This window comes from Fringilla coelebs (assembly GCF_963513975.1).
Source record: "Fringilla coelebs genome assembly, chromosome: 5".
In the NCBI taxonomy this organism is placed as follows: Eukaryota; Metazoa; Chordata; class Aves; order Passeriformes; family Fringillidae; genus Fringilla; species Fringilla coelebs.
Genome location: NC_140033.1, coordinates 56,978,377 through 57,003,034, shown reverse-complemented (window position 1 = coordinate 57,003,034; position 24,658 = coordinate 56,978,377). Strand labels below are relative to the sequence as shown.

Here is a 24,658-nt window from a genome sequence, read left to right as displayed (position 1 = left end):
GTGAGTCCTGGGAGTATAGGACTACATCAGCCAGGACCCAGAGGATATTCTGCCTTCTCCATGCCTGGAAGAAAGCTGGGTAGCTCTGGAATAGAGTGAGCTGAAAGGTCATCTGTGAAATCAGGGGCTTAAGGAAGAATAGAAAGTGAGGCAAACCGAGAGCGGAGGTGAAGCCATATTTTTGTGCTTGTGTGAATGTCTGCCTGGCCTTCTGTCCTGGTTCAGGGCAATTTTGCGAGAAAAACAGGTCAGGAACAGTTGGACACCTGCTTCAGCACCCTCAGGGTTTACAAGAACTTAGACTTCACTGATGGTGGTCAGTCAGTCCCTCACACACCTGTGGTGCTCTGGCAGCTGTAGCATTTTCATTGGGAAACTCTGAAAGGAAAGGGATCTCATCCCCAGGCAGTGTTCTGTGGCCTCACTCCTCTTCCTAAGCCATTAAGGAGACTTCTTTCAGGAAGAAGAAGAAGAATCAGGGATTTTTTTTTCCTAGTTCCTGCTGTGTCGGTGAGTGTCCTGGCATACCTGTACATGAGACATCCATTTAAAGGGTTGGAAGAATCAGTACTCCCTGCTGGATGTCTCTCAGAAGGCTCTGAGGGAAGGCATCCCCCTGGCAGATGGAGGGACCCAAGGAGCTGGTGCATGACAGGAAAGCTCCTGGCCATGAAGATGGCTGAGGGGATGCTGCTGTGATGCTCCATCCGTGTCTGCTGGAGGGAGCAGCAGCTGAGGTGCAGGCAGAGGCTGTGAGCCAGGCTGCAGGTGCTCAGTGAGCCACAGCTGTGCAAACATCACCCATGCTCCCACAGCTCCCACAGAGAGAGCAGGTACACAAAGCCTTGGATTCAAGGCTTCAGGCCAGCCAGGATGGGGAACTGTTTGCATTTGGCTGGGGGCACAGTCAGAGCTGCTGAGAGCAGAGAGGATCCAGGGGCTTAGACAGCCCAGCTGTTAAGTTAGCTCAGCTGGTCAGAACCTGGTGCTCATAACACCAAAGAGGGTTGATCCCAGATGTATGCACCATGCACTGAAGAGTTGGACTCAATGATCCCTGTGGGTCTCTTCCAACTCTGAATAGTCTTCAGTTCTGTAATCTGAAATAAAAACTGAATCTGGTCTTGTGATGCTTCTTTGTAATTTTTCTGGCTTTCCATCTCAAAATAGGCTACAAATTCTGTGCTAAGAAGGTCTATGATTTAGGTTATACAGCTGAAACTGTATACAAGTCCTTACAAGTTCATCTGATAGGGACAGAGATTTTTACATACCTGCATCAGAAAGTGGACTGTACTTTTGAAGTACAGTCCTTCCCTGAGCCTTTCCTGGCACTAATTGCATGAATCCCATTGCCACAGGATTGTTTGCCTGCGTGACAGATCAGCCATCTGCTCAGCTCTGGTGGTGCAAATCCAGAATTTTCGGTAAGTTCAGCAGAGCTGCTCAGAAGAGACACACGCAGCCGAGGTCAGGATCTGTTCCGCTTAATTAAATAAATAAAGGTTAAGTATCCTGGAAGATCCATTTTCCAGTGTCCTTAACCTTCTCTTTGCTGGTGACCTCCTTATTTATTTATTTACTTATTTTCCAACTGAGCTTTTCATGGCCATTTCATGGACATAAATTTTCCAGCTTTTTTAATACAGAACATCTGTGGTCCCTATGCAGTGTCCTCTATAGGTCATGGGAAAGCTTTATCTTACTAATAAGCTCCATTCCTCTATATATTCAAGCCCAATTGATGGGGCCAAGTGTGTTTATAAATAAATATTGTCTTGTAATGACTGTTTCCATACGTCCCAGAGGAATAGAGATCTTGTCCTTTTGAGCTGGCCAGCTGCCTCTTTTGTTACAGTGAGAACAGTTTTTCCCTGTCTGGTTAACATTTGATTTATGTGGAAATGAACTCCCCAAGGTGACAGGCCAGTGATACTGAAGAATGCAATGCTCCCAACTACGCTTTAACAGTCAGGGAATGCTGTTCCTCCACCCACCCTTCATTTTTCTCTTCATCAAACTAAATTATGGTTGTATTTATTGAATCTCTCTATTTGTCCCTGACCAGCTCTGTCTGCCTCAGCCAAACAGGGACAAAAGCATGAGGAAGGCAAGCAAGTTCCACTGGAGCTCTGTCACATATCTGTCACTAAGAAAAATGACCACTGACATAGGACATGGTTAAATTATGGAAGAATGTATTTGCTGGGAAATGCAGAGCATGGATTGCCAAAATATATGGTGAATCATTGGCTCTTCTTTACTGATGAGAGCAGCAAGAAATATGCTGCCATATGGCTTCTCCTCTGCACAAAGTGTGATCCAATAGCTGCTTATCACTGAAGGATGATACTGTACCCAGGGCTTATCACTTAACACTGTCCCACCAGAGAGAATATGTGCTTCTTACACAAGCCTTGATCTGCTCTGCATCCTCTTCCAGCTAGGCAGCAGTGCAGAAGAGGTCAGGATCCATCTTTTAAAGGCTTTCAGAAGAAATCCATTGGAGACTTCAGAAGAACAACACACTAGACTTATGTAGGATATCTGTTAATCTTCGCTTCTGAAATTGTTCCTTGAGCTACATATACATGTGTTAATGTGGAGATATACACACACAGTAAAGAATGTTTGCTCTGATTTTCCACTCTCTCAAAAGATTGTACTGTGTGGAAGGGAATGAATGCCTGGGGATTTCTAGGCTTTGGTTTCTGGTAACGCCATTCTGATAAATTGTCTGATCAAGCTCCAGACTTGATCAATAATGAGAATAGATTCCTACAGCTGTAATTTCATCCTACCCTGTAGGCTATCAGAAAGGTAATGAGGAAAGAAAGGTAATTTTTAAAAACTTCATTTTATTATGCAGAAAAATAATCCAAGTATTATCCTTCTCCCTTAGCATGCTGGGGTTTAGCACTTAGTAAAGAAAGGTTATGTCAAAGTAGGGCATGTATTTTGGGCATTTAGGTACTTCTTCATTTTTGTGAGAAATCCAGTTTTGACTGATGCATGAGGGACTAGACAGAGCCTCTCTTTCCTGTACTCTGGGACATGTTCCATGGGAGAATTCAGCAGAAAACCAATCCCTGTAAATTAAGTTATGACATCCTTATCATGTTTTCCAACTCCTCTCATATAGCACAGCAATGTACGTCAGAAGGGGATGTGTGCACTGTGGTCTGGTTTTGATACCAGTGAGATTTTGTATTGCAGTCCTGGCTCTTCTGTTTCAAATGGCAAAGGAAAGCTTATAAATATATAAAGATATAAAATACTGTTTGTGGATATTTAATTTCAGGTTTATGAAGTAGGAAAAAACAATCCAAACAATCACACGCCAAACCAGCACAATTGATCTGTTACTGCTGGGATCTGTTCTTTTTTTGTTGTTGTTATGTAAACTGCATGACGGCCTGGCTTTCCAACGGTGGGAAAATCTCCTGAGAAGAAACGTGTCCCTCGCTTCCTCTGGGAATGCTCAGTACCCTGGAGATTCTTCTTGCTTGACATTTGTTTCTCAAGTGACTACTGGACCTTTGCTCAGATGAGATAAGTCATTTTTCTTTCCCTGGCTACAAGAAGTACATGTAATTATGTAGTTGTAAGGCTTAAGGCTAAACTGGTTTATGACGGTGGACGTGCAGAGGGTTGTCCTCCCAGACTTTTCTGAGCCAGACTGAGCTGGACTGTGCTACTTTGGCCATGTTTTGGTGGCAGGTAGCACAGCAAGCTCAGGAAATCCCTGTTCAGTGGTGGGCCATTGCCCCTCCCTGCTCTCATACATTTTCCCACAGCAAATTTGGGGACCAACATACTTGAATACAAACTAGGGTGTACTTCTTATGTTTTTGAGCCAAAAACAAACCCTGTTTATAAAATTAAAACAGACATTTGTTCTATATTCTGGAAATTCAGCAGAGTTAGTGTGAATAAAGGTTATAAAATATGATGAGGTTGCATGTGGAAAACTTGAAATCCTCCACAAAACACCAGATTCAGATTATGCTGAGATTTTGTCAAACAAATTGTAGCTAACCTGAAAATCTTTGCACCTGATAGTTTTCAGATAGGAGCTGCTCACATTCACAGCATTTGGAAGGCACTTTGCAGGCTCATGGGCAGGACAGATCTAATAAATGAACACAAGTAATCCAAACAGTCTACTTAAATTTATTTTAATTGTACAGTTCGGATCTGGCATTTCAAACAGCACCAGTCTATCCTGCAGTGTCTGGAGGTCTGTCTCCAAAAGGAGACAATTCTCTCAAAACCAGTACTGAACTGTGAGATATTATGTTAGGGAACACCAAATCTTGTTTTCTTATCCAATTACTGATGAATCTTTTTTCCTTTATTGAGGTTCCATTGCTACATAATCTTCTTTTCTTTTTAACAGAAAATCTATGGAACAAAAGCAGCCTGCTGCCATATGGAAAGGGCAACTAGGACCTTACTGCTGTTTCCTTTTCCATCAGAGGTTGCACTGAAATGTCTAAACAAAGATATTTGTGTTTGTATGGAAGTTTGGGATTAAAGCTCTCCCTGGGGCTGGAAGGCACACACCCACACTGCCTGGGAAGAGCTGCTTCAGGATTAGGAAAACTCCCCTGCTAGACAGATTTATGCTCTGCAGATCCTGCCACTTTTCCCTTTGAATGCTCTTCCTGCCTGGACTCTTTAAGTAGATATTTAACTGTAGGATCCTTAAGAATTCTCCTGATTTGGAGGGGGCTTCTCACAAGTGTATAGGGATTGCTGAACTGTTTAGGATTTCAGAGCTGCTCAGGTGTTTTACAGAATCACAGAATGCTTTGGGTTAGAAGGGACCTCAAAGCTCATCCAGTTCCATCCCTGTGCCATGGGCAGGGACACCTTCCACTAGACCAGGTTGCTGAGATTCCCATCCAGCCTGGCCTTGGACACTTTTTATGTCAGTAGGCAACAGCATCCCCAGAGTTTTAATTTTGTTCTATTTATTCATATTAGCAGGCAGAACTCTACAATTCACAATTTATTAGGTACCTATGTCTTAGCAAGTGATTCCCAAAACAACACCTGGAATCCAGCACTTGAAGATCTCCCCTTCAGAAGCCTTTGATCTGAAATAAACCAAAACTACATTTACCTCACCAGAAAGAACAGCACATCTACTAAGAAATGTTTTTAAAACTGTAACCAGCTGACATTCACTTCTCCTTTCCTTAAAAACTGTCCATCCCTTGGCTTCTTCAGAGCATTCCCACATTAGCCTGTTTCCCTAGAGGAGCTGTCTTCTCCTCCCTTGGACGACAAATTTCTTCGAGCCTGCTGTCTCTGTTATCTCTGTTTTCCATCTTGCCTGGTCACTGTCTCTTATAATACTCCATGTGTGCTGGAGATGGCTTGTCCTACCGTTCCTGGGTTTTATTCTTCCTTTTGCCAAGCAGCCCTTTGTTGAGCTGGTTTACTGGAGTGGCCCAGCCAAACTGTTTCAGCACTCATGCTCCTCTGTTTACCACAGAGAATCCATGTTGTCAGTACTCAGAGAGTAAGCAAGACCCTCACATGCCATAATCAGTGGCTTAGTAGGAGGAAAAGCAAAAGCCAAGGAATGGAAGCAGGAATCTGGTTTGCCTCTGACAGCCCCTTGAACTGTGCTCTGGCAGCTCCCAGCGAGCCTTCCCTGGGGGCACATCAGGCACATGTGCTTTGGAGAGCAACAGGATCCAGGGCTGCTCCTTGCTGCTGCTGCTGGGAGTTCGTGTGGTCACAGCTGTGACCCAGCTGGGAGCGAGTCCCTGCCTGGCTGAAGGGGCTGCACGTAGCTCTGTGCTGGCTGCTGATTTCCATGACCAAATTTCATATCCTGCACGGCATGTGCAGCTCCCCCGCAGCATGATCTATGGCTGGGGAGCTCCCCAGGGACACAAATGGGCACTGAGAGTAAGTGCTGCCCTTTAAAAGCTCACATCTCTGAGGGAAACCATTTGGCAATCTCTCTGTGTCTTTGCTAATGAACATTTCACCCCTTGAAAGGTATTTTTGCCCTCTTCCGTGTGCATGGTGCCGATGGGTCGGTATTTGCGGCAATTTCACCAAGCTGAAATGTCACAGCCTCTTGATGATTTCAGGTACCAAATTATTGTGGGCAGGTTTTTCAAAGGGAGGTCTGGAATCTGTTGCTACTAAGCAAACCTCTCCCCTTTTCACAGCAGGAACAAAACATCAACAAACTTTGGATGTGTATTTGCACACACATTTGTACATGCACACGTTTTTCCTCTGCAGTTTATTTCCCCAGGGTCATATCCCAAATGTCATTCCTAAAGTGCCCATATGAAATTCTTGGAGATCCTAATAGAGGTAAGAGCTGCCAGCCTTTCTCCACCGCTGCATGCAAATGTAAGTCAAGTTGAAAATTGCCAAGAGGAAAGTGACCATGAGAAACTCACTGAGACACTTGACAGAAATCTAAACCAACACATTGGAAAGAGTTACAAACAAAAACCGGTCTCAAAACCAGCGCTCCTCCTGTGACATCATGTCACATTAATCACTGCTAGGTTGACCTAATAAGGATGAAAATTCCCACTTCAGAGCCTGCTCTCCCAAACAAAAAAAATGCATTTTCTGCTGTGTTGGACCTTCCTTAATGTCTGCCAGATGAGATGGAGCTGGAAGTTTTGCTCAGATGTCAGTGTAGTTAGCTGAGGCCCAGAGTGGGAGAGAAGTCCATCTTTGTGAGGGTCTTTTCTCTCTAAAGCACAATGGAGTCTCTGAGAATGAGGATTCATTCTATATATAGAGAGAGAGAATGGAATCTTTTGGTTGGAAAACCAAAGTAAAAATAACTTGGAGAATCCCTACTGTCAAATCTGGCAGTGCTTCTTTAAATATATAAATGTGTGTGTGTGTAAATATATATATACATCTATCTCAAGGTAAACAAGCTTTTCTCCTTTGATTTGATAATGTGCCCAAGAAGAACTTAAGTTGAAGGATTTTACTGGTGAATTAATAGTTCTGTGCTTGAAGTGGAATAGGAAAGAATGTGTTGATATACACAGATGCATGGTTTTGGAAAGACTAAGGAGTTATCTCCACTTGCTGGCAGTAGATTGCAAACACTGTGCAAGGTGTGACTACCTACTTAAAATGATATTTCTGTTTTGTAGGCACCACTAAGAGCCTCTCAGTGAGCGAGTGCTCAGATGTTGGCATCTGAAATGACAAAGATATGATTGATTGCATGTTTCCATACTAAATTATTGTGCTTGTATGTGTCTTGTGCATGATTTCAGATTAAACATTGCCACCTGTAAAGTCTCTGGCATCTCTGCTTTGAAGACTGTTCCACCTACCATTCAGTACGTGATCAAGAAATTTTTATTTCAGTTTTCTGAACTTCTTATTTCTCTGGTTTTGTGCCCTTCCTCTCTTAATTGATATGGCTGAATTAGGACTCATTGCCTGCTGCTTTTTATCTTTAACCAGAGTATTGAATTAATATTTGAACAGATTATTGTCCCTTAAGGAAAACACCCATGACTGGTAACACCATACTTGCTGCTAATATAAACTGAAGGATATTCACATCTTTAAAAATCAGTTAAATTTAATATTTTATGGAGCACATTCAATCTTGTAATCCATTTTTCATGTGGATGTTGACAGCATAAAGGAGCTGACTATAAGGAAAGCTTCACTCCAGAAATTTTATTACTCTCTTAATTTAACACAAAATATTTAAAGAATGCAGTGAGATTTTGTATATGGAAAAAATAGCACATGCCAAACAATTTAATCTGATCAGCCAAGAATAGTATCTGTTTATAACATGATTTAAAACACCAGCTAAGGCCGAGCAGGCAACATTTATTAGTACTTGATATATTTTTGAAAAGCTGTGAGACAAAAAGCTGACCACCCAAGGGGGAAACAATTGTCACTTGCTCTTGCTCAGACTCAGCAGAGTTTCCTTCAGTGTGTGTCACAACCCTTCAGTTTTGCTTCTTGTCCTGCCCTTGACTGAATTTGGAAACCGTCACAGTCAGCAGAAGCAGCCCCTTTCTGACAGACCAACCCAGATGACCCAGAATGAAAGACCTAACATCAAAAAATACACCCTGAAGGATAACAAGGCTGGGCCATGGGAGGATGCAATCAATTTTCATGGCTATTGTGGTTACAAAAGAAAAAAAAAGCACTTGAGGAAAGCAGTGATGTTCCCTGGATGAGGAAGATGCTGAGCCCCAAACCACAATACCCTTTTGCAGTCACTCTAGTGCCATTCCTCAGTTTTATGGTCTTTGTAATAGACCTCAGACCATAAAATCAAGCAATATAATTTCACTTTGGCCCACACAGAAGCTGGCTTTCTCATCCTTGCTACTAAGCCAAAATTTATCAACAACAGGAATCCAAGTAAACTCCTGTAAGAATGAGATACCCTAATTTTTAAAATTGTCCGCAGGGACATTTGTCAATGCTGTTTGAAGAATCCATAATTAGTACTGAAATGGATTTGTCAAATTAAATCAACCATTTGGGGATGCCTAACTCTGCTGGGGTTTCTGTTCCCCCATGTTTGTTTGTTTCCTCTGTGGGAGATTAATTTAAGACTCAGAGGAAAGCTTTCTCTTGACCAAAATTCATTAAACTCTCCCTATCCATAAATTTGGAGTGCAGCAGGGACCATTAGATCATCCCATCTGACATACTGAGCAATACAGGCCATGACATCATGCACAGCTACTCCTGCATTGGGCCCATAAAAGTGTGTAGAGATAAACAAGTATCCATGTTTGTGCTGGGAGTGATGTCTTCAGATAGATAACTCTTCCTCAGGGTACAAAAAAAAGGTGTTGAACTTTTGTTAAAGGTGAAGAGGGAATCCAACATGGGTTTTTTGCCTCTTTGAATTTTTAATACCCTAAATGTTAAAATAATTGGTGGCAATAACTAAAGTATGGACTATATTTTCCTTGAATGGACGTTTTTTATCTTCCTCGCATCGAAGTGTGTCTTGATGATCCTAGAACATTCCTTTCACTGCTAGCTAATAGCTCATCAGTGTTCTGAGAGTCCTTAGCCAGAAACCCCCAAATACTTACTATTTTTAAATATTTCTTTTAATCCATGTCCTTGGTAGTGTGTCCTGACTGTGAGTGCCTCAATCCCAGTGGCTGTTTCTCTTGGACAGCACTGATCTTGTCTCTGCAGGCTAAATTTTTCTTCAGCATCCAATAAGGGAATATGGGAACATATTTTATCTTTACTGTCCAGTTATCACATGAGAAATCTCTTTTTTTTTTTTTTAATGTTCAAAGAATTCTTAAGGGAAAATAGAAAACACAATTCAGGGAGATAGGGCCGAGATACATTATTAATATGCTAAGGGTATTAGAAAATTCCAGTCTATCATATTAGATTAGTCTAGATGTCATGTAAACACAAATATAGGGAAAAATATTTTAATATAAGCATGTGGGGGAGAAAAAGTTAACTCTCACCTGGCTATTCAAGGAACCCTCCCCAGTGTTTTGAAAACACCAGGCCCAGCAGAGATTATATTTTGTGAAAATAATGAAAGCTTTGTTCCTTTTATCATATAATATCTAATGGTTTTTCTCCTGTCAAAGCTCCTTTCTGGTCTTGGACTAACTACTTTTGCAGCTTGCTTTTGCAAAAAACATTTGCTAATAATAACCACTGGAGTGCTTGGAAACTGGTTTCACAAAATGTCCTCGATGTCTAGTTTGTGATGAAAAAAAGGATGTGGAGAGTTAACCATCTTTTTTATTTTCAATCAGAAAAAATAGTGTGCCCATGCTGTTATCCAGATTGCAAAGTAAAAGCATGATTCCTGAACTGTATAAAGTGTAGATAAAGGCTCAGAGTTCTATGAAATTCATTGACAATGGCTGTGAGGGAAAACCTTTGAAATAACCCTTTGGCCTGAAGTGACACATGGCTTTAGGGCAAAGGGCTATGGCACACATGAGATGTTAACTAAGTCTGAATGTTCCTCTGGCTCTCACTTTGCAGTGTCCTGAGTACCCCAGAAAGCCCAGAAGGAAGGGTAGCCCTTCTGTGGAAAGAGCCAGGCAGTTGTACAGGCCAGGGCAGATCGCTATGGCACAACATGCTCATGAAGACATGCTCAAGGGGCAGAACTGTTTTACAAAGCCAGAATTGTTTTACAAGGCCAGAGGGATGCCAGGGGTGGCAGAGAGGTTCGAGGTGTGCCTTGCAGCAGGGCCTTGCCAGTGCCGAGCTCCAGCTTCTATCCCTGCCTCGCGCCAGATTTTGCAAAGGAGAGAGCAAGAAGTCCTGAAGGTGACAGCCATAGAATCAGCTGCCAACAGGGAAAGTTTCCTCCAAATCCTATTACTCAGATCTTGGCCTCAACCCTGGAGCATTAATCTTTATATCCCCTGTAAGCACTGTCTGTGTTTGTTTTCTCTGTGTCCCCACCACGGTAACTCTGAATCTTCTGGGTGTCCCAAACAAGGACAAAGGCTCTCACTGCCATTTTTCTGTTTAAAACAGAGAAGCTCTTTAGGTGAAAGCTGGGAAGAAAAAGTAAAATGTAATCCTAGACATTATGCCTGTCCTGGAAGGACTTTATAATTACTTTTCTAAGCTTAGAAAACAGTTTTGCTCTTCTGAGAGGCTGCACAAAGAGCCAAAGCATATTAGATCCACAGAATAAGTGATGTCAAGTATGCAGTTCTAGTCACACCATGTTGCAGAGGGATGGGAATGGTAGGGACAAAAATAAGAGTGAAGGGATGATGTTGATACCTTATTGAACCTAATTTACTAAGTTATTATGAATGAGATGGATGGTTAACTGCTAACATGAACTGTCAGCACTGTTTGGTAGAAATCTCACCATCATCCTTAATTTGTCAGGCTGTATTACAAACAGAAGGCTTCAAATTTAAAATAAAACCCCTTTCTGATAAAGTTGCAAGGAAGAATAAATAATTAAACGTGTTGAGCTGTGGCGCTGCCAGCTGATCCCTTCTCAGCAGGCAAAGCTGGGTCTGAAATCTGTCCTTTCAGTCAGGGAGGCAGATCCTAGGCCAAAGACCTCTCTCCTGCTCTCCACCACTGGCTGCCTCTGTCCCTGACCTCTTCCAGGACTACAAATCTTGCTCAAGAAAGGGGCTTTGAGCAAAAGGATTTTCTGCACAGAGCAGGAGCACAGCACATATGAACATAATATTCATGGCACAAAGCTCTGCCTTCTGTATCTCTTCAGCATCCTGGCATATGACTGGGGTGTCTTAGTGTTACCTCAAAATACCAATATCCCTACAGGAGTGTTCCAAGAAACAGAGTGTATTAGGTGTGAAGCAGAGAGAGCCATGAAGATGAAATAAAATTTGGAAGGAGAAAATGGTTGGGGGCAAAAAAAAAAAAAGCTCATTTGAAATACTGAGAGAATAATGAGGTAATACAATAAAATTATTATTCAAAAGGACCATGGAAAAGGCTGGGATACAGGAAGGACCAAGAGTATAGAAGAATGAATGAAGAATACAAAGAGACAAGAAGGAAATGAATAGGGAAAAATCAGACACGGAAGAAATGTTTATTTGTTGGGGATTAGGATTTTTCCTTTTCTTTCTCTCATGGAATTTTATCCCATCTGTGGCTGAGATAATAATGACCAGTACTTAAGAGAGGCAAAAAAGGTGGGGGAAGCATGCAGCTGGCGACTCTCTTACCTGGGAGGTTTTCTCTTTGGAAGGGCAAAGATACCATGAGACTTTGGCTGGGTGGTGAGGGGCTGGGCTGGGCTCCTCTCGCTCTTGGCATCGGAGTAGGCAGAGCCGGCCTGCAGACGCTGCCCAGAGGATTCGCTGCCACGATGGAGCTTTTGTCCTTCCACTGCGTCTCCTGCCGTGGGTGAGCCTTTGCTCGTGAGAGCATTTGTTGGACTGGGACATTATTAACACCCAATCTGACTGGAAGGGACCCTTACCATCTATTTGGGTGCCTCAGGGGAGAAACCCAGGCCCTCAGCCCTCTTCCCTTTCCCGGCTGCATGCAGCCGCTGTGACGGGAGAAGCCTGGCTGCCGCTGCCCAGTCCCACTGCTTTCTCCACTACACTCTAACCCAGCACCCTCTGCCTGCCATGACACCTGCTACAGCTGTGGCGTTTCTGATACATTTCCTTGGCTGCTCTGGTGTCTGCTCACCCCTGCTGTCCCAGCCGCTGCCCCGCGGTTCAGCTGCGGCCCATTTTCAGCACGCAGCCCGCCCGCCATTGTCGCCTGAGGGAGACGCGGCCGAGCTCGCGCCACAGCGCCCCCTGCAGGAATCCCTGCCCTGCCCCGCCCGGCCGGGAGCCAGCAGCGCCCCTGCTGGCCGCGACAGGAACTGCGCGGCAGGGGAGAGCCGCCCGCGGGTGCGCTCCTGGCTCTGCTCGCGCTGCTGTGGGTGTTGTTTGCCTTGCCATACAGACTAGCAAAGAACTGTCACTCCTTTTCACATATCTTTGCCTGAAAGCCCCTTAATTTCAAAGTTGTAATAATTCAGAGGGATGGGGGTCATATTTTTTTCTGTTCCAAGGGAGGTTCCCACCTTCCATGGCAGACACCTGTCTTTCAAACCAAGACATTATTGTAACTTTTTTATTATTATTTTGTATAAAACCTGCTTTTGCACAGCATCTGACTTAACCATGTATCCAACAGAGAGCCTTGGAGAAGTTCACAGTTCTGGAAATGGAGGACAGAGACAAATTGTATGTGCTTCACTCTGACTCTTCTTGGAAGCTGCAGCTGATCATTGTTTGGACACTCAAGGGACAGATTAATTTCTCCAGATGTTCACCATCCACCATTCCAGAAAATTAATGGGCAGGCCAGGGAATGAATGCTTTCAGCAGAAGCTTCAATTTCCTCTGCTGCTTCAGATGAAGTATTTTGTCAGAGTTTTTGTTCTGAAGAGCATCTGTTCCAAATGCAGAGAGTCCACACCTCAGAGCAATGCCCCTCCATGCCACCATCCAACACCTCGTGAAGCCTGAAACCATCCATCCAACAAGTGTTGATGAGGTCCTTCAAGAGAATGAGAATCCAGCTTTGACTGTTTCACCACAGAGGAAAAAGCAAACATTTAAATGCTTGAGTGGCTTGGAGGGTCATAACAAGGACACTACTTCTCTCGACCCACAGACATAAGAGAATTTCTGCAAGACATTTGAACAGGAACTTGTCCAGAGTTATGCTTACTTACACGTGTATCAATTTAGGCTACCAAATGTGACAGAATTAGTTGTCTTACTTTTACGTATTCCTGTAGAAAAACTTGTGATGACATTTTTGGGAAGGCTCCAGGTAACAAATGCCCATTTTGATTTGAAGAAAGAGGAAAGATTCTTCCCACCAATTCTCAATGCCAGATTGTAAAAAAACACAGGTCAGGCACCGCAAAAAAACCCAGGAATTCAGCAGCAGCATCCAAATCCTCCTGAAAAGCATTCAGGTAGTTTTGAAAATACTATCTCTAATATTATTGGCAGGCTTCCCTCTCATTCTCCTTCATGAGTTCCCACTGGCAAAAAATAACCTTCTTCTGGAGGATGCAGACTTAATCCTATGAAAAGTAAGTGAAATAAATACACGTGTGTCCTTCTATGTATGAATCTATCAGAGAGAGCAAAACAGGATTTGGTCATCTGTCATGATGAGAATGATAAAGAGGCATCTGCTTTTTCCAGCTTGAATAATTTCAGTGAAACAGATGCCCAGGTGGCAGCCAGGAGGACTGGAATTTCTCAGCTTGGCCTGCAGCTAATCTAAGATGTGTGTTGTCCTGCAGCCACGTATTTCACCCTGAGAAGAAGAGCAGCACTCTGTCATTTTGCTGGTTTTCCTGCCTGGAGTGACACCAGTTTTCCCGTGGGATGGACAGTTCATTCCACCTGACCTGAATTTGCTCTCAAAACTCCCTTGCCACAAACCAACAAAAAAGAAAAAGCCTGGGAAACCAAAGGTGAAATGGTCATTCTTCTCCAGTGAAATCCTTGAGGAATTTAGTTACTCCCTTTAAGAGAACAAGGAATTCACGCAAAAAGATTAATACCCAAATGTCATGCACAAAATCCGTGGGAGCTGTTGAATACAGAAGTTTTGTGAAGCACTCACTTGCATAGGAAAGCCCCACATTTTGTGACAGCCAGCAGAAGATAGGAAAGAGACCCTTGATAGGAAAAATACGATTTAAAAAATCAGCATGCCATTAAAACAAGTATAAATACACATTATATTACATGAGTGAAGTGTGTTTTCTTTAGTGTACGTGCCATTTTTTATTAATTCATACACTAAGTGCTAAGGTGTTTTCTAAAGCCATAAGGTGGTGCTTTCAGTAAGTAATGGAATAAATAGTTCTTGCACGGTTCTCTTCTGCATTGTGCTCTTGTTTTCTTAAGTAAAAGGAAATTGAAGCAAACACCACAGGTGCCTCCTCCTTCTGAAGCCCAGTGCCCTAGCACAAAGCTGTGCATCACGTTTCTGAGGCACTCTGGCTCCCCTCGGGTGTGATAAACTGCACTTTGGGCACGATGAGCGAGGAGTTGGTTCTCCGCATGGAGTTGCTCCTCCGAATGGAGTTGTTTCTCCTCATGGAGTTGCGCTTCCTCAGGGAGTTTTGGTGGGACAGCTCGCTCTTCTGCAGGGTCTGGATGAGGATGGAGGGCTTCTCATCGAGCTCCCGGGCGCTGCAGCGCGGCGCAGCCACTTTGACGGTGTTGCCGAACTTGGAGTAGTCGACAGCGTACACGCCTTCCTCCTCGGTGACGATGGGCACGAAGCGGTGACCCCACAGGATCTCCTCTGCCACGTAGGAGGTTCTCGCCTGTGTTGTGATGCCCGTGGTTTCTACGACCCCTTCCAGTATCACAATGAGCTCCAGATCCTGGAGCGCCAGGTCGGAAGCAGAGATATCATAAAGAGGACTCCGCTTGTCAATGACATGACAAATGATCAAGGGAGCCACCAGGAAAATGTTGTTGCTTTCTATGGGGTTATCCACAGGGATATCCACCTGGTGAATGGGTATGACTTCTCCTTCAGGGGTCATGGTCTTCCTCACGACCTGGATTCTCACTGAGGCGCTGATGATCATGCTCTTCCTCAGGTCCCCCACGCGGAACATGAAGCAGAGCTTGCCATTGCGGACGGCGATGACCGCCTGCCGGCTGAAGATGAGCGTCTCGGCCCGCCGGTGAGCCTGAGCCGTCTTCATGAAGATGCAGCCCAGCATGACGGCGTTGATGATCAGCCCCACAATGTTCTGCAGGATCAGGACCGTGATGGCCAGGGGACACTCCTCGGTCATCATCCTGCCCCCAAAGCCAATGGTCACCTGGACTTCGATGGAGAAGAGGAAAGCGGAGGTGAAAGACCTGTAGGGGAAGATTGCACCCAGGTTAACTCTCAGGACACGGAGCACACACCGAGAAGCTGTTAGCATGTACTTCCAGAAACAAACTTAAGGACCTGTTTGTATGGCTCCAGTACACATAAGCCTTCTGTTAACACCAGCCAAAGCATTGCATGCTTGGTGGCTCAGATTTGTGTGGTTTGTGTAGTGTCTAATGGTTTCAGGGAAGGCCTCAGAGCCTGAGCTCCTCAAAGACCATCTTGGTGACCCTGAGCAGCTCAGGGAATCTCTGTCCAGGAGCACAGGCTGCCCACTGGCTTAGTGAACAGATCTGGAACAGCTGAGCTTTCCACCTTCTCCATCCCATGAAGCCCTTGGTAGTTTTGGCAAGCATGGGCAATCAGCTGGCACACTGAGATCCTTCCACCAGCCTGTGCAGGGAAAGGAAAGAGGGAAAACTGCAGCACTTCACTCATGCTACCTGAATCATGACCCAGAATTTCGTGGTGGGGGAAAAGGGGCTTTCCCAGATTTGTGACACTTCCCAAACCCTTGCTAGCCTTGTGAGTGAGCTGCAGAGCGAGGCCAGTGGCCCCTGGGTGCCCCCTGCACACCCTGGCAGCAGGACAGTGCTGAGACCCAGGGCTTGGCTTCAGCTCACTGCCAGGGCAAGACCAGCTGGAAAATTTCAACACAGAAGTGGGATGTAGAAGTGTGGGTTAAGTTAAATACCCTAAAATGCTATGGTGCTGGACATCAGCAAATGCTGTCCACACACTTCCCAAAATACAATATTTATAGTAGCCACAAAGTCATATCCCCTGTATATATCAGGGTTCTTAACTTCCTTTTATATTTATTCCTTTATTCCTTCCAGATACATCCTTCCAGTGCAATCCAATAAATCTGAAGCATCCCAATGCTTAACAGGGCCATACCAGTGGAAAATATATCCCACCCATGAAGATGGGTCTAAATAATTCATTGGCTTTGCTTTGCTTTTCAATGAATCTGCTTTAAATTTTTTTTCTTTTCTAGCCATATTTTCACTGGGGTATCGAAAACACATTTAAATAGCATAGGCAATATCAAGGATAATTTTCTGTGCAATGAGAAAGTCCATCTTTGAGAAAACTAGTCAGTCTCTGCACAGGTATCTTTAAAATAACTTTCTTATTTTGCCTTTTCTACTCTTAATCATTAACAAATTCCTTTGTTTTGAGGGGATTTCTTTTGTATTTCACTCTGAAGAAATCAGGGATGAAGCAGTTACTTAATAGAATCCAAGGAATGATTTCTTATAATCATGAATATTCAGTTATATGCAGAATGCAGCTTCTGGATTCAATTTCAGTCAGCTTAATTCAACTTAAAACCCTGTTCAGTAAGTAGTCTGACTTTCCTTAGCAACACCTTTCTTTAAAAAAAACCTTTTTAACAGTGGAAATAAGTGAAAGAGCAAGTTTGGAAAGCATTTTAACCACATGAAATGGGAGAGAGAAAGTGCAAATTGCACTGTTCCCAGGTCCTTCCCCACAGAGCTGTCTAGCAGCTTTCCTTTTTGGATAATGTTTGTTTTCTGTGGCAAAGAGATGTGAGGCTTAGAAATTTCTGCAGTACTTCATAAAATGAAAGGGCTGCACAAGCTCTAGGCACTGGTTAAAATTTCCAAAGCCAGGTTTTCCTGTAAATAGGTAATGGTACCCACCCAAGAAGCTCTCCTGAAATATCTGTGGGCCTAAACCTCAGGGAAGTAAGCTAAAATTTTTTTGTCATGATTTTGGCATTCCAATACTCAAAGTATTTTACACCCAAAACCTTGTCATTCTTAAAGATGTCAGCAATCACATCATTGCTTCATGACTTTGACCAAAGTGGTTGCCAGATTTCCCTAGGAAAAGAAAAGATTTCTCATGGCTTGGGCATGGGCACTGGAGCAGCTGTTGCCTGGACTCCCCATGAGGGAGGGGTGAATGTCCTTTGGCATGTGCTGAACCTGAAATTATATTGATTCATTCATTTTGCTTCCTAGCAGACATCCTGGAAGAGCCACAGGCAGCTAAGGGGAGGGAACAGGGGCAGAGTCCTGGCTGTGGATGTGCCTGGCCCCAGTGGCATGAAGCCCTTGGTCCCCAGCTCAGGGTCTGCGGGGTGACACATCAGCCACGCCGAGGGAGCCACCAGCCACGTGCAGGGATGTCCCCTCAGCTGACCCTGGAGAGCTGCAGAGTTGTAGCTGTTCACTAATTCCGGTTGGACAGATCCCACAAATCCCAGAAATGCCGGGGGTAACGCTCCTGCGGGTGCAAGCTGGGTCATGACATCTCATTTCAGAGGACACTGCTTGTGGCCAGACATCAGAAAATAAACAAGACAGCAACCCCTGCTCCAATTCCCCCTAACCTGGTGAAGGGTAGCTTGGGAAAATCCCCTCTTCTTTTACCTTGGAAAATCCCCATTTAGCAAAAAAACTGTCAAAACAAAGGGAGGATTAATTCTCTGCTATTTCATGAGCCAGATACAAAGGCCCTTCAGACTTGGTGAGGTACTTCAAAACTTTGTGGGAGAAAGGAGAAAAGGGAAGTGGATTCACTGATATCTCAGAGCACCCTGCAGCACCCAGACCCTCACAGCACTGCAATGTGTAGAGGCAGATGATCTGGGGCAGCCTGGTGCTACAGAACCAGGACTTTTCTATCTAAAAAACAAGTGCTATAAAAGCATTTAATTGATGAGATTAAATTTATGAGATCCTTAAGTTATTTTATGGCTTACCCCACCTCTAATTCACAGTCTTCTCTTCCATGTATGTTTGTGTCAGCTTATCAGTGCCCTGACAATTGTCATGGCTTTGGGGACAGAGAGTAAAATTCTTCAACAGGTGATATTTAATCCAGTCATCCCTTAAGCTTTCACTGTCTGACACAAAGGCACAGTGTGGAAAGTGTTCCTCTGTCCAACTGCTGGCCTATGGCTTCACCAAGGTGTTTTGAAGCCCTGCCTATTTAACACTCAGGAGAGACATCACAAAACACACTTAGTTTTGTCCTAAGTGACACATTTCCTGGCACCTGTGACTGGTGCCCTGCCTGACACCCAGGGCTGGTTCCCTGCCTCTCAGGCACTGCTCTGGAGGGAGCGCCTCTGGCCGACGTGGCGCTGGGGATGCTCCCGCTGCCGTAGACAACGTTACAATACATATAACACATACCCACTCTTGCAGCAGGCTCTTATCTCGACAGGCAATCGAGTTACCCACAGAGTGTGGAGACACATGAAAAGCAGCAGGTCTCCCTCTCTTTCAGATCCTGTAAGGAATCAAAGACATCTACAGTACAGTATTTTCCAAGCCCGGGAGGCTTGCTGAATTTACGCAATCTAGAGGAAAAACACTGCACTTTTCAACTGTCTCAACCAAACCCAACGGTTCACGTAAACCAAAAGCTGCACTTCAGACAACGCCAGGACAGCTGGCAGCTCTGTCCCCGCCCTTCCTTCATCCCACCAAACTCCACTTTACCTGACACACGTCACGCACGGCGTCCACTTCGTGCTGTTCAAAGGGTTTTCTGTGCTCGGGTCCATGTCGCCATGGGCAAAGGCCACCAGCCACCACATCATGGCAAAGAGCAGCCAGCTGCACAGGAAGGACATGGTAAAGATGACCAGCGTGTGACGCCACTTCAGGTCCACCAGGGTGGTGAAGATGTCCTGCAGGAATCGCCCCTGCTCGCGGATGTTCTTGTGGGCCAGGTTGCAGGCGCCGTTCTTGGCGATGAAGCGGGCTTTGCGCGGGCGGTCCCGGATGCGCGGCTTGCGCAGGTTCTCGGCAGCGATCCGTGCCAGCACATACTCTTCAGGGATGATACTCTTGCGTGCCAACATCTTCCTGCCACCATAGTCCACTCAGCAAGATGCAAAATGGGGGGTGGTCCGTCCAGCAAGTATCTGCAGGGCTTGCTTTACCCTGCAAAAAAAGAGTGAACCTGGTAAGAGTTGTCACCTGTGCAAGAAACCCTGATTAGGTACCCTCTGCCAAACCCCACTACATTAAATGCTGGTTCTGCAGTGCCCTCTCTCTCTCAGACCATCATTTTTATATGAGCAGTCGGTATCAGCTCGTAGCAGAAATGAAAGATGCTATTTGGAGACTCCTTGCAGGAAGGGAGGCTGCACAGCAGTCTCACAAAGTCGGTGTAAAGTACCGTGACAGACACCAGCTCCGTTCCTCAGGCTGTTTCTCCGGGAGACAGCAGTGCTCAGATGGGGACCGGAACACGAAACACTAAGTTATTCGCATCCTTCAGGACCTGAAGAATCAGACGTCTGTGGTTTGAGCCGAAGTTAGTCTGCGGAGACGCGAGGAGATTCCCTCCTTACGGCTGCAGCCCCGCAGCTCATGCAGCAGCCTGTGGGGAGCCCCTGCCTCGTCCACTTAGAGCATCACAAGAAGGAGCTGAGCTGGATGTGCGGCAGGCAGGGAACGGGACTCCTCGGAGCAAGCGGTCTCATTTTCCCTCGCAGCTCTCCTTCCCTTCCGGGATCAGGCGGGGAAACCCTCCCTTTATTCCCAAACTTTGTCCCCAAACGGGTGACAGAACAAACCCACGGAAAGCCCGGCTCCCCGGTGGCTGGCCCGTCCCACCGGGGGAGGGCAGGGCTGCCTGACCCCCCAGCGCCTCGCAGGGTCCCCCCTCCCCGGGGCCACCGCCACTCACCGCAGAACGGGGCGGGACGCGGCCGGGCCGGGCGGAGCGGGCCGGGCGGAGCCGAGGGGCCGGGCGGAGCGGGCTCGGGCTGGGGGCGATGCGCGGAGGGGCCGGGCGGGGCTCGGGCCGGGGATGCGGGGATCGGGCTGGGGATGGGGCCGGGGCGGAGCTCGGGCTGGGGATGTGGGGCCGGGGCTCGGAGCGGCGGTCGGGATGCGGAGCACGGGCGCACACACTCCCTGCGCTGCGCAGTGCCTGTGGACGATGGGTTGAGAGGGTTTTAGGCAGGTTCCAGCCCATTTAACAGCGGGACGAGGTGCTAACGTTGCTGGTCTGTGCTAGCTACACAAAGCTGCGCGCCCTCCTGCTTCCCGTGGCAAGCCAAGAGTTGTGCCTTCCTAACTTTATCTTCCCCCGAATCTGGCTGAGACAGAGGAAGCGAGGCTTGTGCGTAAGTGCTTGGGGGACCAAAGCCAGGATCTCATGACCTTTGCAGCTTTGGATAAACTTAATTACCTGTCTCTGCAAGAAAGGAAGGAAAGACATTTCTTTTTGCGGGTCACAGCTCTTGCTGAGCAGCGTCAGGCCCGTTGTAGTGTTCTAGTGTTCAGCTGAGAAATGGGCACTGGCAGATGAGGATTTATGTTTGGGATGGGTGTAGGAAGAATTATGTACAATGACAACCTCCCCTCCACCTCCCCAGTGCAATCCGTGAAGTTCTTTCTCTTTCCCACTGGTTGAGGTTAAATTGGCCCTTTCGTTTAATGGAAACTTGCATTCTTGGAAATAGCAGCTTTTTTTTTTTTTTTTTTTTTTTTTTGTCCTGAAGTGTTAGGGTTTGTGATGGGGAGAATAAACAGTGTATCAACTTTATGAAAATATCTGAAGTCAGATTTTAATGAAGAAAAGTGCAGAGATTTTGTCAGATTAACTTCCTTGTATTCAAGAGATGTAAGAGAGAGTGTGTGCATGTGTGTGTGTGTGTGGTAGGGAGGTTCCAAACTTTTCTGTGTATCACTCCAGTGAATCACCTCTAGGGTGTAAAATTTCTACACAACAAAATACCTCACTCCTCTCTGTAAACTAGGGAAAAGCTTGACAGGCCTGGTGCAATCAGGAAAGTTTTAAGCATACTCAGGCTTGGAAAAACTGAGAAGGCACATTTGACAGGCAGTATAATCCTCAGCTTGAAGATATCCACCCTGCTGAACACATGCACGTGCTCAGCTTTAAATAGATGAGTGGTTCCTGGAAACTTCTCCAGCACTGGCCTTTGCTAATACCACATACCCGGTAGCCAGAGGAGAGACAGACACAAAGCCCCAGTCATATTAGGCAATTAGCTAAATATTTATGTGTGAAATTAACTTTAGGCAGATGGGAAGCTGAAAAATCAGGGTCTAAGCCAAATGCCTTTAGATTTTAACCAGACTCTGAGTACAAACACATAAAATCACTTGGGTGGGTATCTGCAGGGTCAGCATTATTGGTGTGTGGCACTTCATGGGCTGGGCTTGGAGAATTTGGGAGATTATCCTTCTACAAATGAGGTGGCAGAGACAGCTTTGGAGGGGCTGACTCATTTGTTTCATGCAGCCCCAAAAGTGCATCTCACTTGGATGTAACTATTGGAAATAACTGGTTTAGTACAAGTTCCCTTTCCCTATTTCCCTTTCCCCCTTTTCCTTATTCTCTTCCTCTGCCCTTCTCCCATTTAGCTCCTGTGAAGTATTTGTTCTTTTCTAGGGCTAGAAACAAGACAGGTGTTCCCCAGGACAGCTGCTAGGTGCAACTCAAAAAAAACCCAACAAAACAACTGTCTGGGAACTGCATGGAACACTTCCTACCCCTCACTTCTTCATGAGATCCTTGAATTGTATGACTTTGCTTCAGACACAAATTAGCTCATGCCACATGCCCATTTGTACAGTTTCCTCTGAAGTTCTTGAAATCCACAGCTTTATAATCGGGGACACAGAAACAGCAAGAAATGTTGTTTTATTTACTTGCCATTTCAGAGCATAAACCCACGTGTGTGGCTGTTTTCAGCCTCATCCCTTCTCACCCAGCCCCTCAAGCTGCTGCTGTGCTCTCCACCCCATCTCTGCTGGTAGTGAGTGCAACGTAGTGAGTGTGTGATTAGCAGCTTTTTTGGAAAAATGGATTAAGCCCATCTTTGAGGGCAGGTGGGAGCAACAAGAGACATTCCTTGAGCTATTCAAGTGAGACAGAAACTGCTGCCACTGGCACTGTCAGGAGTTCCCTGTGAGCTCTCAGGCCCACGTGTTCCCCATTAACCTGCTGGAGGTTTCCTCCCCCTCTGCATGGGCACCATGCAGAGGCTGAAATTCTTGTAGCTGAGATAGGAAAGGATCCATCAAACACACACAAATAGTTCTGGCGCAGCCTCAGTGGGGCTGAACAAAAGTTACTGATCCTTTCACCCATCATCACACATTGCAGGAAAAGCACTCACAAAATTCCATCTTTTCCTCTCTGGCTGTTCAATACTGGAAGAGATGCCTCCCTCCTCACTTCTACTGGAGATGAGTTTTGAGGAAGCCTTCTGGGCCCTGACCTCAGGGATGTGAGGGTCAGGAGCTCCAGCCATGATTATGAGCACAGCATCCATTTCTCCAAGTTCCAGTCTATGAATGTGCTCTGGAGAGTGACAGCTACTAAAACCCTTCCCCTCTGACCTTTTAAATACTTGCTCGGTTGCAACATATACACTTCAGTCTGAGATTTAAGTAATAGCTGGGAAAATCTCCTAAAACATCTCCTAACCCATTTGGTAAGGAACAGAGTGTCTGAGTGTTGTGAACACAGCCTTTTCAGGGAAAAAAATGATCAGAATTGATGGCAGTTTTAGGTCCAGTTTTCTTATGGCCCTTCATGTGTCTCCTTCTTGCTGTTTCATTCCCCTCCACCCACAAGCATTACTGATATTATGGTATCACTTCACAATTATGCCTATCTAAAAATCAGGATTAAATAATGCACTTAGACATGAATCTGAAATTTCCACATTATAGCCTGGTCCAGCCCTTTCAGAAAATCCTGCTTTGTAATAAGTTTTGTTTGAAATTCTAATCTTAGCTTAGAGATAGGATGACTTTGCAGGCGTCCAAGATGTCATGCACTTAGAGCAAGGCTTCCACAGAGACACAAAGCTGATAAGCCATATTCGGACAGCATGGGTGAACTCTTCCCTACATGAGCTGGCAGGACATCCATCAAACATGAAAGAGCAGAAACTGCAAACTAAGGGCATCTGTTACCCTGAACTAGCTCTTTCTCCCCCCGTTTCAGGCAGAGGAGCAGGACAAAAATCGTTTTTGTCATCAGAATACGTGTAACTAGTGCCCCTTGCCCAGTGTAAGTTGCACGGTGAAGTTTGTTGTTCATTACATGTCTTTTCCTGGAGTTTATCCTAAGGCTCTAGGAAGAGCAACCCCAGTTTGGGACTGTTTCCTTGCCTCCCCATGTCATAATTTATGGGAAGGCTGTAAATCAGTTTCTAAGTGGGTTGAACATGGTTACAGTGCGTCTCTAGCTGTGTTCCTAGAGTGTGGTGTCCCTTAGGTGCTTCCCCTCCCTGGCTCACTGGCTTTTCCAGGGTTAAATTAAGATTATGCCAGTGACAGAAGAGAGATGCCGTGTCTCACCGTCAGATCTTATCACACAATATCTTACAACTCAAAGCCCTTAAATCTCAGATACTCTGGTGGGACCTGAAGAAATAGATGGCCCCAAATCTGAATGATTCAGCCATGAAAAGCTGCAGTACTCAGAGATTCTTAGGCTCCCACCTTCCTGCCTCTGATGGAGAAGTCATATTGCTGAAAGAGTAAGGGTCTAATGTGGCTGGTAGAATAATAACACATATAACCATGAAATATGGAAGAATATGCTGCCTTGGGGCGTCTGTAGCTGTGCTCTTGAACAGTAGAGGTTCTGGACCATGTCATTTACACGAAGCTGCATTAGTTCCTTAGTTACATGGTTAAATATTTTACTGCACATTGAAGTGATATTTATGGATCTAGCCCGAAAATCCTGAAATAAATTAAAGGGAGAGTTAAGAAATGTCATGGTAATAGCTATGAGGAACTCTTCTGGGCAGTCCTAGCTGGGACTGTTCATTACTTACTTATACCTTTAATCCAAAGGTTGTATAACCATGTAATGTATTTATGTATAAAGCAGACTAATATACATACATGGGAATGAATTGCAGTGGCCACTGAAATGTGCAGTGTGCTGGATGCTCTATTATTATATAACAGATCATGGGATGAAAATCCCCGTGTTCCATGAAAAGGAGGCATCTTGCCCGTGATGAATGACAATTACACCTAATAGAAACCAATTAAAATTGTATTTTAAATAACTGCTTGTTTATAGTGTTCAGATTGTGGTATATTATATTAGAGAAATGAGCAGCGCCTGCCAGGAGTGTCTGTTCTCTTTCCATGGGTAATATCTAGCAGCAGACAAATGCTATCAATAGTGAATAATTAATAGTAACTGTAGTAAATAGATTTTCTATAAATCTCTC

At 45.2% G+C, this 24,658-nt stretch overlaps 1 protein-coding gene across 3 annotated transcripts; it reads right to left on the bottom strand.

The window, feature by feature from the left end:
- Window positions 1–12,634: 12,634 nt before the first annotated feature.
- KCNJ8 (potassium inwardly rectifying channel subfamily J member 8) lies at window positions 12,635–20,222 on the bottom strand. Of its 3 annotated transcripts, none has more exons than XM_084205357.1 (3): window positions 20,107–20,222; window positions 18,909–19,355; window positions 12,635–15,410 (listed from the first exon to the last, which is right to left on the bottom strand). In XM_084205357.1, exons 2-3 carry the CDS (start codon window positions 19,271–19,273, stop codon window positions 14,510–14,512), a joined length of 1,266 nt encoding a protein of 421 aa, XP_084061483.1. In that variant the 5' UTR covers window positions 19,274–19,355; window positions 20,107–20,222; the 3' UTR covers window positions 12,635–14,509. The 3 variants fall into 3 exon arrangements, with proteins under 3 accessions (XP_084061483.1, XP_084061481.1, XP_084061482.1); XM_084205355.1 differs by lacking the exon at window positions 20,107–20,222 and adding an exon at window positions 19,594–20,084; XM_084205356.1 differs by lacking the exon at window positions 20,107–20,222 and adding an exon at window positions 19,699–20,084.
- Between the last annotated feature and the right edge of the window lie 4,436 nt (window positions 20,223–24,658).

Bases quoted from the DNA above. Each gene is read 5' to 3' on its own strand.
- KCNJ8 (XM_084205357.1), bottom strand. From the start codon at position 19,273: ATGTTGGCACGCAAGAGTATCATCCCTGAAGAGTATGTGCTGGCACGG. The intron at 15,411-18,908 runs GTAAAGTGGAGT...CTTCCCCTACAG, and splicing joins CCGTGCGTGACGTGTGTCAG to GTCTTTCACCTCCGCTTTCC.